A 12,636-nucleotide genomic window follows, 5' to 3' on the forward strand; every position below is an offset into this window, starting at 1 on the left:
TAAAGACTACAATAATCATTGGGATGATTTGATCATATCCCTTTTTAGAACAAAAGGGTTGGACTCTAAAACTGTGAGTGAGTAATGATACTATTCCTCATATTACACTTGAAAATCACTTCATTCCTTTAGCAACACATAGGTGATTGTTCAAATGCTCTTATAAGCTTTTAAGTGTAATGTGACTCTTTGTGATATTATAAACGTTGTCCTATTTTAATATTGATAATGATGACTTTATTGTAAAACTGAAAATCCACCAGGTGTATGTATCAATATATGTATATATAACTGTGTGTATGCATTTTAATATAATACATAATTTTTATTGATTACTTGGAGGTTTATACTATCTGAAGTAGTCTGATTTGCATTTGATTTCATCTTTTTTCTCCCTTAAAGTTTCAGACTCTCCGGCTCAATCTGTAGTTCAGCATCTAAGATGGATAATGCAGAAGGATCTTCTTGGGCAGGATGTCTTTCTAATAGGACCTCCTGGGCCCCTTCGACGCTCTATTGCTATGCAGTACCTGGTAAGCAGTCAATTCTTGTGCATTCCTAAGGGTCTTAACATTGACAAGTTATGTTGGAAAATAAGTTAAAATTTAGAATTTATAAAAATATCAGGATTAGTTATTACTTAAAAAAATGTTAATGTTAAAGAATGATTTGTTTATAAAGAATTTGGAGTAAGTTATTTGGGAAATAAATGTATTGCTATTAATAGCTTTAGCAAATTTCTGCTATAACTAGAAAGTCCTCCATTTCCTTTCCAAGTGGAAATGAAATATAAATTCAGTAAACAAGTAGCAAATAGAATCAGCAATTCTGAAATTATAAAACCACACTTAGTTTCATACTACTTAGGGAAAATTCTTTTATCTCAGATCTACATTTTAAAAGGCCTAATAATTCTCTTGACTTTTTGATATTACATGGTCTTTAAAGAGAGCCTAAGGTTTGTAGAATATCTGTTATGTGTGACACTGTCTCTTTTTTTCTTTAACTAGATGAGAAAATAAGATAGATGAGTGAATTATTCATTAAATAACTCACTGAAGCTGTATTCAGCTAGTTAATGATGGAGCTAGACTTCAAATCTTATTGTTTCCTTTTTCTGACATGTTAGCCTTTTAAATGTTTGCTGTTCTGTGAGTACCTGGAGTGGACTGAAGTATTCAATTCTCAACCTAAATTTAAAAACTTACAAGATATTTTTCTACTTTGTCATCCTTAATAGGCATTGCTCTAGAGATTGAGGAAGAATGCTCTCAAATAAAGTTGTTTTGTTCTGAAGATACTTTTTAGGATGAAGACAAAAACCTTGTTTGTTTTGCTTGATATTAAATAATTGATTTCTATGCTATTGAAACATACTTTGTGTACACTTTCATGTCACTATTGAATTTATTTTGGTACTCACAAAATCATGTAGCCCAGGAGTGATAACATGATGAATAAATCGGAACTTACCTACCTCTAGTCTATACATTTCATATATTTTGTTCCTTTACATTAATATTATGGAGCATCAATATAATATATTTTTGCTCATTCAACTTTTTCTTTATACTACAGTAAATTATTTTGTTTTCTTTGTTTAGTGGAAATGTATTGTATGCTGCCTTCAGTTGGAGAACGTCATTGTTTTTAATTCAACATTGTAAAATCAAGGATAATGTTGAAAACTTTTTGTTCATAGATAATTACGAGAGATGGATAAATTATTATTATTATTTTTTAATATATTTATTGATTATGCTATTACAGTTGTCCCATTCCCCCCCAACTCCTCTCCATCCTGCCCACCCCCTCCCTCCCACATTCCCCCCCTATAGTTCATGTCCATGGGTCATACTTATAAGTTCTTTGGCTTCTACATTTCCTACACTATTCTTACCCTCCCCCTGTCTATTTTCTACTTACCATTTATGCTACTTATTCTCTGTACCTTCCCCCCCTCCCCCTCCCACTCCCCTATTGACAACCCTCCATGTGATCTCCATTTCTGTGGTTCTGTTCCTGTTCTAGTTGGTTGCATAGTTGCGTTTTGTTTTTGTTTTAGGTGTGGTCGTTAATAACTGTGAGTTTGCTGTCATTTTTACTGTTCCTATTTTTGATCTTCTTTTTGTTAGGTAACTCCCTTTAACATTTCATATAATAATGGCTTGGTGATGATGAACTCCTTGAACTTGACCTTATCTGAGAAGCACTTTATCTTCCCTTCCATTCTAAATGATAGCTTTGCTGGATACAGTAATCTTGGATGTAGGTCCTTGCGTTTAATCTTCGGTAATGTAATTATGATGTGCCTTGTTGTGTTCCTCCTTGGGTCTAGCTTCTTTGGGACTCTCTGTGCTTCCTGGACTTCCTGGAAGTCTGTTTCCTTTGCCAGATTAGGGAAGTTCTTCATTATTTGTTCAAATAAGTTTTCAATGTTTTGTTCTTCCTCTTCTCCTTCTGGCACCCCTATAATTCGGATGTTGGAACGTTTCAAGATGTCCTGGAGGTTCCTAGGCCTCTCCTCATTTTTCCGAGTTCTTGTTTCTTCATTCTTTTCTGGTTGGATGTTTCTTTCTTCCTTCTGGTCCACACCATTGATTTCAGTCCCAGTTTCCTTCGCATCACTATTGCTTCCCTGTACATTTTCCTTTGTTTCTCTTAGCATAGGCTTCATTTTTTCATCTACTTTTCGAACAGATTCAACCAAGTCTGTGAGCATATTGATAACCAGTGCTTTGAACTGTGCATCCGATAGGTTGGCTATCTCTTCCTCTCTTAGTTGTATTTTTTCTGGAGCTTTGAAGTGTTCTGTCATTTGGGCCATTTTTTTTTTTTTTTTTCTTGGCATATCTGTTACTTTAAGGGGCGGAGCCTCAGGTGTTCACCGGGGCGGGGTAATGCTGGTTGCTGTGCTGTGACGCTGTACGTAGGGGAGGGGCCCAGAGGGAGCAATGGCGCCCCCTTCACTCTCTTCCGGATTTCAATCTTTCACTCCGATACCCACAATCAAACTGGGCCCCTCTGGTGCTGGTTCCCGAGTGGGTCGGCTTGTGCACACTCTAGGCCCCTGTGGGTCTCTCCAGCAACCTCTCCCGTGAGGCTAGGAGTCTCTCCTGCTGCCGCCCCAACCCCCACGGTCGTTTTCAGTCAGAGGTTTGAGGCTTTATTTCCCCGAACTGGAGCTCTCGGTTGAGCAATCTGCTTCGCTCCCCGCTCCCTGCCGTTCCTCCGGTTTATCTATGTGTGAATGTGGGGCCGCAGGGTGCTACCCACTGCTCAGCCTGCCCCGCTCTCCACCACTCTGAGTCCGGCCCTCTTGGTTTATCTGTGTGAATGTGGGGCCACAGGGTCTGCTAGTGCTCTGACTGCCTGCCCCGTTTGTTCCCACACTCTGCCAGTCTCGGTCCTGCCACAGCCACGGGAGTCCTCTCCACCCCAGTGCCCGTCTCCGCCCCTCCTACCGGTCTAGATGAATGTTTATTTTTTATTTCCTTGGTGTCGGACCCCCTTGCCGTTAGATTCTCTGTCAGTTCTGGTTGTGCGAGGAGGCGCAGTGTGTCTACCTACGCCGCCATCTTGGTTCTCTCGATAAATTATTATTTTTAAAGTATGTTTTATTGATTATGCTAATACAGTTTTCCCAATTTTCCCCCCTTTATCCCTTCTCAGTCCTGTATCACCCAACTCTCCAGCATTCCCCCCGCCTTAGTTCATATCTATGGGTTGTACATATAAGTTCTTTGAGTTCTCTGTTTCCTATACCATTCTAACCTCTCCCCATCTATTTTATGTATACCATTATGCTTCTTTTCCCTGTACCTTCCCCCACTCCCTCCCTTCCCCCTCCCCCTGAAACTCTCCATATGATGTCCATTTCTCTGATTCTGTTCCTGTTCTAGTTGTTTGCTCAGTTTTTGTTTTTCTTTTTTTTAAGGTTCATTTGTTGATAGTTGTGAGTTTGTTGTCATTTTACTGTTCACAGTTTTTGATCTTCTTTTTCTTAGATTAGTCCCTTTAACATTTCATATAATAAAGGCTTGGTGATGATGAACTCCTTGAACTTGACCTTATCTGAGAAGCACTTTATCTGCCCTTCCATTATAAACGATATTGCTGGATAGAGTAATCTTGGATGTAGGTCCTTTCCTTTCATGTCTTGGAATACTTCCCAACCCCTTCTTGCCTACAGTGTCTCTTTTGGGAAATCAGCTGACAGTCTTATGGGCACTCCTTTGTAGGCAACCCTCTCCTTTTCTCTTGTTGATTTTAAGATTCTCTCCTTATATTTAATCTTGGGTAACTTAATGATGATGTGCCTTGGTGTATTCCTCTTTGGGCCGACTTCTTTGGGCCTCTCTGGGCTTCCTGGACTTTCTGGAAGTCTATTTCCTTTGCTAAATTGGGGAAGTTTCCTTCATTATTTTTTCAAATAATTTTTCAATTTTTGCTCTTGTTCTTCTATAATTAGAGGCACCCCTATAATTAGGATATTGGAATATTTAAAGTTGTCCCAAAGGTTCCTAAGCCTCTGTTCATTTTTTTTTTTTTTTGAATTCTTGTTTGTTCATTCTGTTCTGGTTGGATGTTTATTTCTTCCTTTTGTTTCAAATTGTTGATTTGAGTCCTGGTTTCCTTCCTGTCACTGTTGGTTTCCTGAATATTTTGCTTTATTTCACTTTGGGTATCCTTCATTTGCTGTTTCATTTTGTGACCAAGCTCAGTCAGTTCTGTGAGCATTTTGATTACCAGGGCTTTAAATTTTCCATCAGATAGGTTGGCTATCTCCTCATTGTTTAGCTGTCTTTCTGGAGTTTTGCTTTGTCTTTTTATTTGGGCGATATTTCTTTGTCTTGGTGCACCTGTTAAGTTGTAAGGTGGTGGGGCCTTAGGTATTCACCAGGGCAGGGCAGGCGCTGTCTCTGGGGGAGGGGTCAGAGAGGGAACAATGCAGCTTGCTTTCTCAGCACTAGCCCCACTTCCAATGAACTCTTGTGTGAGACTGGGAGTTTCTCCCACTGAGGCAACCCCAGCCGTAGTCCACAGTCAGCTCTGAGTCTGTTTCCCATTCAGCCAGCTCCGCTTGAATGGTCTGCCCCTTTGTCGTGGGACCTTTCAGTCCACCCCCCCCCACCCCCCACACAGCCTGCTGTCTCGCCTCAGGTCTTCTCCACCCACCTGGCTGCCCTGCTCCTTCCTACAGGTGTGGTTGAATGTTTCTTTAATTCCTTCATTGTCAGAGTTCTATGCAGTTTGATTTTCTAGAACTTCTAGTTGTTTATTGTTTTTATATTGGTTGTTATCCTCCTTTTGGTTGTGCGAGGAAGTGAAGGGTTTCTACCTATGCCTGCATCTTAGCTGTAACTCCCAGATAAATTATATATATTCCAAAAGAACTTAATGCTAGATGGTTTCCCCTTCAAATCCTATGTGATTTTTGAGGGTAAAATAATTATTTCCTCCTCCTCATCTTCTCTTTCCTCTTCCTCTTTTTACCCCCTTTCCTCCTCTTCTCCTACCTGAATAGCCATGTGTACGTCTCTCTCTTCTGTTGACTTGACTGTTGGTATTTACCTTATTTTCATACTTGGTAAAGTATACAGTTGGTAAGCATTGGTTAATGAAATTAATTTAAATCACTCTTAAAAAATGATGGATATTAGTTGCAGAAACGTCTATCTTTTGGGGTAAAACCAAGTAGCCAAATTATTACTCATGATATTTGAAAAGAATTCTATAGGTGACATTAAGATTTATTAGATCTAATTTTGATTATTATAGTAAATAATTACTAAGTGGTGAATAATGGGGTGCAGTAAAAGTAGAACTCTACATGTTTTGATTAATGCTCAAGTTATTGCCTTTTTCTCCGAGCTGAAATTTAAAAGGCTTAATCCAGAATTATATTTAAATTATATTATATTATATTTGGACTGACAATGCTGGGACAGTAGCATTGTCAGTCCAAAGCACATGGTGGGAATTTGATTTTTATTTTGGAACAATTTCACTTTCTGCCCTACAGGAGCTGACCAAACGGGAAGTTGAATACATTGCTTTGTCAAGGGACACCACAGAAACCGATCTCAAACAGCGTCGAGAGATCTGCTCAGGCACAGCCTTTTACATTGATCAGGCAAGTTCTTACGACGCTCTAACATGTGACTCTTTACTCCAGATCTAAATGGAACTGATTTTTAAAGTAGAAAGAGAGCAGCTCTTGTAGTAGTGAAAGATAGCTTTACAGTACTCTTTCTAGACAAATATGATTTGGATATTTTGAGTTTCTGTTCTTGGAAATGCCTTCTTGGTTTAGTACTAAATAAGAGAAACCACAGATGAAATTAATAGTTCTAAAATGTTAGCTAAAGATCATTATTCTGTTTTCTTAATTTTCAATTACTTTCTACTACTTGCCTATAGAAACTTGATTTTTAAAAAAGGAACTAAAGAAATTTTAATATAGGAAATTCTCTAGCACATTTACTAAAGTATTCTCAATGTAAAGGTCAGGCAGGTAAAGGTGTATTAAATATAGTGAAATTAAATATATGCTTATTTATAACTAAACAGGAACTAAAGTTTTCTTGAGGGTGGGAGGTGGTTCTTAGGTATCAATTACCAACTAAAATAATATTTTATGAATGTTATAATGAAGCTTGTTATACATTTTTCAAATTATTGCTTAAAATATTAAATATGGTTCTTATTAAATATTAAAGATACCTTTTTTATCTAGGTATACCTAACAAAAGAGACTTTAAATGGGCAATTCATAGAAAAAACATTTTAAATGTCCAATGTATTTGTGACAAGATGCTTGACTATTTTGTTTACAAGAATAAAAATTAAAACACTAGAGAGCTGCTGTTTTTCTTTTACCTCTCAGATTGGCAAAGATTAAAGAATTTTCTAGTATGCATTGTTTTTGAGGAAAAAGGGCTGATTAAAGAGCATTGCTGTTGATAAGGGCATAAATTGATTTAATTGAAAGAAAATTTAGCAGTATGTATCAAAAGAATACATTTTGACCTAGCATTTAGTTTCTAGCAATTTTTCTTCCAAATGTTATACACACAAGCATGCAAAGTTATATATACAAGGATGTTGGTTGCAGTATTATTTGATATCATATAAAAGTATAAGTGAAAACTGTAATGATGTACATGTAGGTGGTAAATAAAAAGTGGCAAGCAGAGTTCTCTGTAGCCTTTAAAAAGAATGAGGTGAATTTATATGTAGTGATAGGAAAGAAGTCCAGGATGTGAATGAAAAAAATTTAAGTTGTAAGACAGTGTATATAATATGATTCCGTTTATGATAAAAAGAAAAATATATGTATAAATGTTTGTGTATACATTGAACATTTCCAGAAGGAAACACAAGAATTGGTGAAGACAGCTTACCTCCGTGGAAATGTGATTGGGCATCTATGGTGGGGTGAAGAACAAACTTGCATAGTTCTTTAAATTTGAAGCTTTTTCATGAGCACACTATTACTTTATAATTAAAAATAGTATAATTGTAAAAAACCACTGAGGGACAGAACTTTTGGGAACTAGGATATTCACGTGTCACATAGTTTACTTATTACAAAAGGAAAAATGCACTTCAAGTGGAGAGAAATGACAGTCACCACCTTGATAGTGATCAAACTTAGCATCATATAGTGGGAAAATCTGAGAAGTTTAGATTTCCAACAATTAAAAAGTAATCCTTTGTGGATGAACCATACAGTACATTTTAAATAAGTCCATTTTATTCACATGTTGCCAAAGGTTCACTTTATAGATTATTTCTAATTACAAATGGGAAAAAATTTACCTTTACAAGGCTTGTGTCCTTTCTGGACCCAAGGAGGATGAGAGTGAGGACATGAGATTTGAGTTGGGATAGTGAGGTGTGGGGGAGCTTTGTCCAGCAGAGTACCACCGGCTGTCATGGATGAGAATAAGTCTACCAGGATATGATCTGTTTGGGGAGGAAAGGTGGCTGATGCCATAAGCCAATGGACTTTTATTGGGTTCAATTTGCACAGGAATACAGGTAAAGCTCATCAATCATTGTCAGGTAGTAAGGATCAAACAATATGTCAGATAGCTAAAGGGATATAAAACTGGGAAACAAAACTCATTTCATGGCTGGACCCTTATCAGAAAATTGAGGGCATTCAGTAGCAAAGCAGGTCTCACAGGATTTTATGCATTCTTTCTTAGGCCTGATTGCCCCAGGGTACCACCCATTCCTACCCAGGGCTGCACCGCCCTCCTGCATTGTTTCAGGCTTAAGTCAGGCAGGAGAAGTAAGGCAGCCAAGAGATTAGGAGACTTTTTGCAGACAGAATGAGGACTGAGGCTATGTCAAAGCTGAGGGGTGAGGGTCCATCACCCCCTTTCTCTATAGCCCCCCAAGTCCTTCCCTGAGGGCCCCTTCAAGACCATGTCTGTTTTAGGTCGTTCCTCCCTTGAGGAATCTTACCCATCATTGGCAAAGCAGTCATCCGCTGGAGCCAAGCAGGGTGAAGTACAGGGGGCAGAGGCGGTGCCCCTGCCAAGGAAGAAAAGCTTTGTCTTCTTAGTGGCTTATTGCCCCAAGGTCTCTTACTCAGCCATGGGGGTTTACAACTTCTGAAACCAGGCAGGGCACTTCCCAACAGTGAGGAGCTGGCAAGAGGGATTAGAAAATGACAAAAGAGCTTAAGTCGAGGGGAGGAGATAGGAATATATTTAAGTGACAGTGAAAGAACTGGATTTGTTTTCTAAAGTATGAATTTGAAAACATTGTTTGAGTGAATTTTATATATGGATTAATTGTTACAGGAAGAGAAAGTGGATTTTTATATGTTTGTAATTTTAAAGACAGCTTAAAACTTTGGCTATTCTGAAATCTCAGAAATGGGGTTATTTTAAGTAACTAAATTTTTTGATTAGCTAAAGATTTATTTCTTGAAACATAAATTATTTAGGTGAAACTCTGTAATATTAAACCCTCCTGCCATTCTAAAAAGCATATTTTCATATGTCTATTTTACAGTTTATAAAATATTTAAAGTGATATTTAAATGTATGGTAGACAGTATTTTATACTTTCATGGTTTCTTGGGGAATCCTATTGATTATGATGCACCTCAGTTATTTAGCCAGTTGTAATGCACTGACACCTTCAAAGCCTGTAGTGTAGGAATGTGGATCCTTTCTATAAGTTGCTTCAGACTATTTATTGAGGTTGTATCTGATTTTCATTTTTTTCCTCTATTTCGTTTCCTGTCAGTTAATATTCCTTATTGTAACAGGGTGCAGCCAAGGGGGTCCCCAAATAGGGACTTGTAATGGGGTCCAGAACTCAGGGTGTTCAGGAAATATTAGAGAAAAATATATATATGATGTCCTCACCCCCACCAGTCAGCTGGGGGATGGGACACATGGAGCTGGGCCATTGAGAGCTGTTTTGTACAGCAACAGCTTTGCAGCTAACCTCTGGCATTGCCATTTAACATATCTATAACCTTTAACTGGTTTCATAGATATGTTGAATAGCTGTGACCATGCTTTGAGGCAGGGGGATGGGAGTGACTTCAACCCAGGATGTAACTGGAAAGCAACTCCCCCTGGTAACAGCACCTGCGTGAGAGCTTGGAGATGCTTGGCTCCACGCCATGGGGCCATGCCTGCTCGGACTTACTATGGCAGCCCAGTAAAGCTGGAAGAATAGAGGAATGCTGGCAGGTGTAACTGATTGTGGGAGGAGTCAGAAATGGGGCTGCAGAGGAAGATTGGCACGGGATTTAAACCTAGGCACAGCAGCCATACTAGAGTGGACCATGCTGCTTTGGCGGAGTAGGTTGGGACCACGCAGCTCTGGCAGAGGTTGGGATCACTCAGCTTGGGTGAGAGTTAGGACCATGGAGCTTTGGGGTGCTCCCTTTTGCCAAGTGGCTTAGGCAGCAGGAGAGACTTTGCCTGGAAGAAAAGGGGAGAAAGGACTCTTGCTGGTGGGCCATGAGAAGGTGCCACATGGCTCTGGATGAACTGTAGATTGTGGTGGTAACACAGCGGATGGTGCCGGAACTGAGGGGCTGCCTGAACCACGGACTTCTGCTTCTTTTCCTGAGATATGGTACCCTGGACTGGGCAAAGGAGGGAAGGAAGGACTGTGTGCATCTGTGGGTATTCTAAAGAACTTCAGTATTTTAATGAAGACATTAAGTGATTACTCTAAATCTGTATAACTTTAAAATAAATAATCCCTTTCCTTTTCACCAATCTCTGGCATTGAGAGACGTCTTTCCTCTGGCATCAGGGAAAGTGATCCTAGTAAGTAGGGGGGAACCCCTGAAGAAAATGGGGGGTTCCTTTTGGTAATAGTATATTGTCCAGTCACTGCCCCCCCCCCATCTGTTCTGTAACACTTACTGTTTGCTCATTTCCTATCATATCCTATCATTTCTTTGCCATCAATCCCACCACACCCAGAATGAAATCCAGCCCCTTTAAAATGGCCTGCAGCACTCTGCAGGGCCTAGTCTTGTCCACTTCATCTCCTTCCCCTCTTTGCCTTGCTTTCTAGGCTCCAACTATAGTGGCCTCCTTGTTCTCTTAAAAATAGAACAAATACTTTTCAGCCTCAGAGCCTTTGTACAAGTGTTACAGAACAGACTGGAGGTGGGGGGTGGACAATATACTATTACTGAATGGACCTGCCCTAGTGCTCTGGGGTTCCCTACCCCCCCGTACTAAGTTCGCTTTGCCTGCCACCAGGGAAGGACATCTTTCAATGCCAGAGATTGGTGAAAAGGAAAGGGATTATTTATTTAAAAAGTGATACAGATTTAGAGTAATGACTTAATTTCTTCATTAAAAATACTAAAGTCCTTTAGAATACCCACAAACTCACAGTCCTTCCTTTTCCCCTTTGCTCAGTCTGGGATACTGTATCTCAGGAAAAGAAGTAGAAGTCTGTGGTTCTGGCACCATCACCTGTGTCACCAATGAGATCTCCAGTTAATCCAAAACCATGTGGCACCTTCTCTTGGCTCACCAGGAAGAATCCTTTCACCCCTTTTTTTCCAGGCAAAGTCTCTCCTGCTGCCTAAGAGCTGCACAATGCCAACTTTCACCAAAGTCGTGTGGTCCCAAAAAGCCCCAGCACGGCTACCACATCTTGGTTTAAATCCCTGTGCCAATCTTCCTCTGTAGCCCCATTTCCAACTCCTCCCACAATCAGTTTCACCTGCCAGCATTCCTCTATTCTTCCAGCTTTACTGGGCTGCCATAGTAAGTCCGGGCAGGCATGGCCCCATGGCATGGAGCCAATCATCTCCAAGCTCTCATGCAAGTGCTGTAACCAGGGGAAGTTGCTTTCCAGTTACATCCTGGGTTGAAGTGACTCCCATCCCCCTGCCTCAAAGCATGGCCACAGCTATTTAACACATCTATGAAACCAGTTAAAGGTTATAGATATGTTAAATGACCATTCTTGAGGTTATCTGCAAAATTGGTGCTATGTAGAACAGGTCTCAATGGCCCTGCTCCATGTGTCCCATCTCCCAGTTCAGACTTGTGGGGGTGAGGACATCCATATATATATATATATTTTTTTTTTTTCTAATTTTTCCTGAACACCCTGAGTTCTGGATCCCATTACAAATCCGTTTGGGGCCCCCTTTGGCTGTACCTGTTACACAAGGACTTGATATTTCCTCTGCTTGGCATATGTTCTCCTGGCTCTGTATATTGCTACCTCCTCACCATTCGGATTATAAATTCTCAGAATATTTTAGCTGAAATAATGAGTGATGTGCCCACTCCCTTTCTACATGTACCATGCTGTCATATTACACAATATAATCTTTAGAGCATCTATCAATATCTAGATTTATCTTATTATTGTCTGTCTTCCCCACTAGGATGTAACTATCTTGTTTATCTCTGGCACCTAAAAGTTGTCTGGAATATAACTGGCACTTACATTTGGTGATAGATTTCTCCTTTGCACAATCAACCTTGTTAAAATTTTAAATAAAGTAATAGAAAACAGACTGTAGAGGACCAGGGGACTTTCCAATGGAAAAGATATCTGTCTTTTTGAAATCTATTTTGAGTCACCAAAACGAATAATTCCCATCTGAATTCTCAATAGATGAGCTTGCCATTTGATTACCACTAGTCATATGTTTGTTTGACTAAAAGGTCTTTATATTTATCTTATTTAGAAGTTTTAAATTTATTTAAAATTGTAAACTATTGAATTTGATATCTGGGGTTAAGGGAGAGTCAGTATCTTCATTTATTATCAGATGATGCCTCTAAACCTAGGTGGGCCAGTGTAGAAGTGGGTACTGGGAGAAAGAGTGTGGGATTTTCATTGTGGTTGACATTGTATGCACATTATGAGTGATGTCCAAGTAATTATTTAATTGACATTTCAACCGGAAACTTTGGCAAAACTCGCAAATCCAAGTTGGGGGTCATAGCCATTGACCTCTGCTTATTTTCTTGTAGGATTAAGGATGATTGATGATGAAGTGGGAAGTTAAACTCAACTGTTACTCTTGTAGTTCAGAGTTAGGTTAATTCTGTCATGGGGAATTTATATTTTCTTTAAAAATAATTATTTTTTCTGATTAATAAAGTCATA

The 12,636-nt window shown here is 39.3% G+C and overlaps 1 protein-coding gene across 1 annotated transcript in view; it reads left to right on the forward strand.

Moving 5' to 3' along the window:
• VWA8 (von Willebrand factor A domain containing 8) overlaps positions 1-12,636 on the forward strand; it is a 388,865-nt gene that overhangs the window by 50,281 nt on the left and 325,948 nt on the right. Inside the window, exons 3-4 of the mRNA XM_024569321.4 lie at positions 403-533; positions 6,026-6,136. Of these exons, the coding sequence (XP_024425089.3) occupies positions 403-533; positions 6,026-6,136 (242 nt within the window). The remainder of the gene's footprint in view (positions 1-402; positions 534-6,025; positions 6,137-12,636) is intronic.

This window comes from Desmodus rotundus, chromosome 13 (assembly GCF_022682495.2).
Source record: "Desmodus rotundus isolate HL8 chromosome 13, HLdesRot8A.1, whole genome shotgun sequence".
NCBI lineage: Eukaryota > Metazoa > Chordata > Mammalia > Chiroptera > Phyllostomidae > Desmodus > Desmodus rotundus.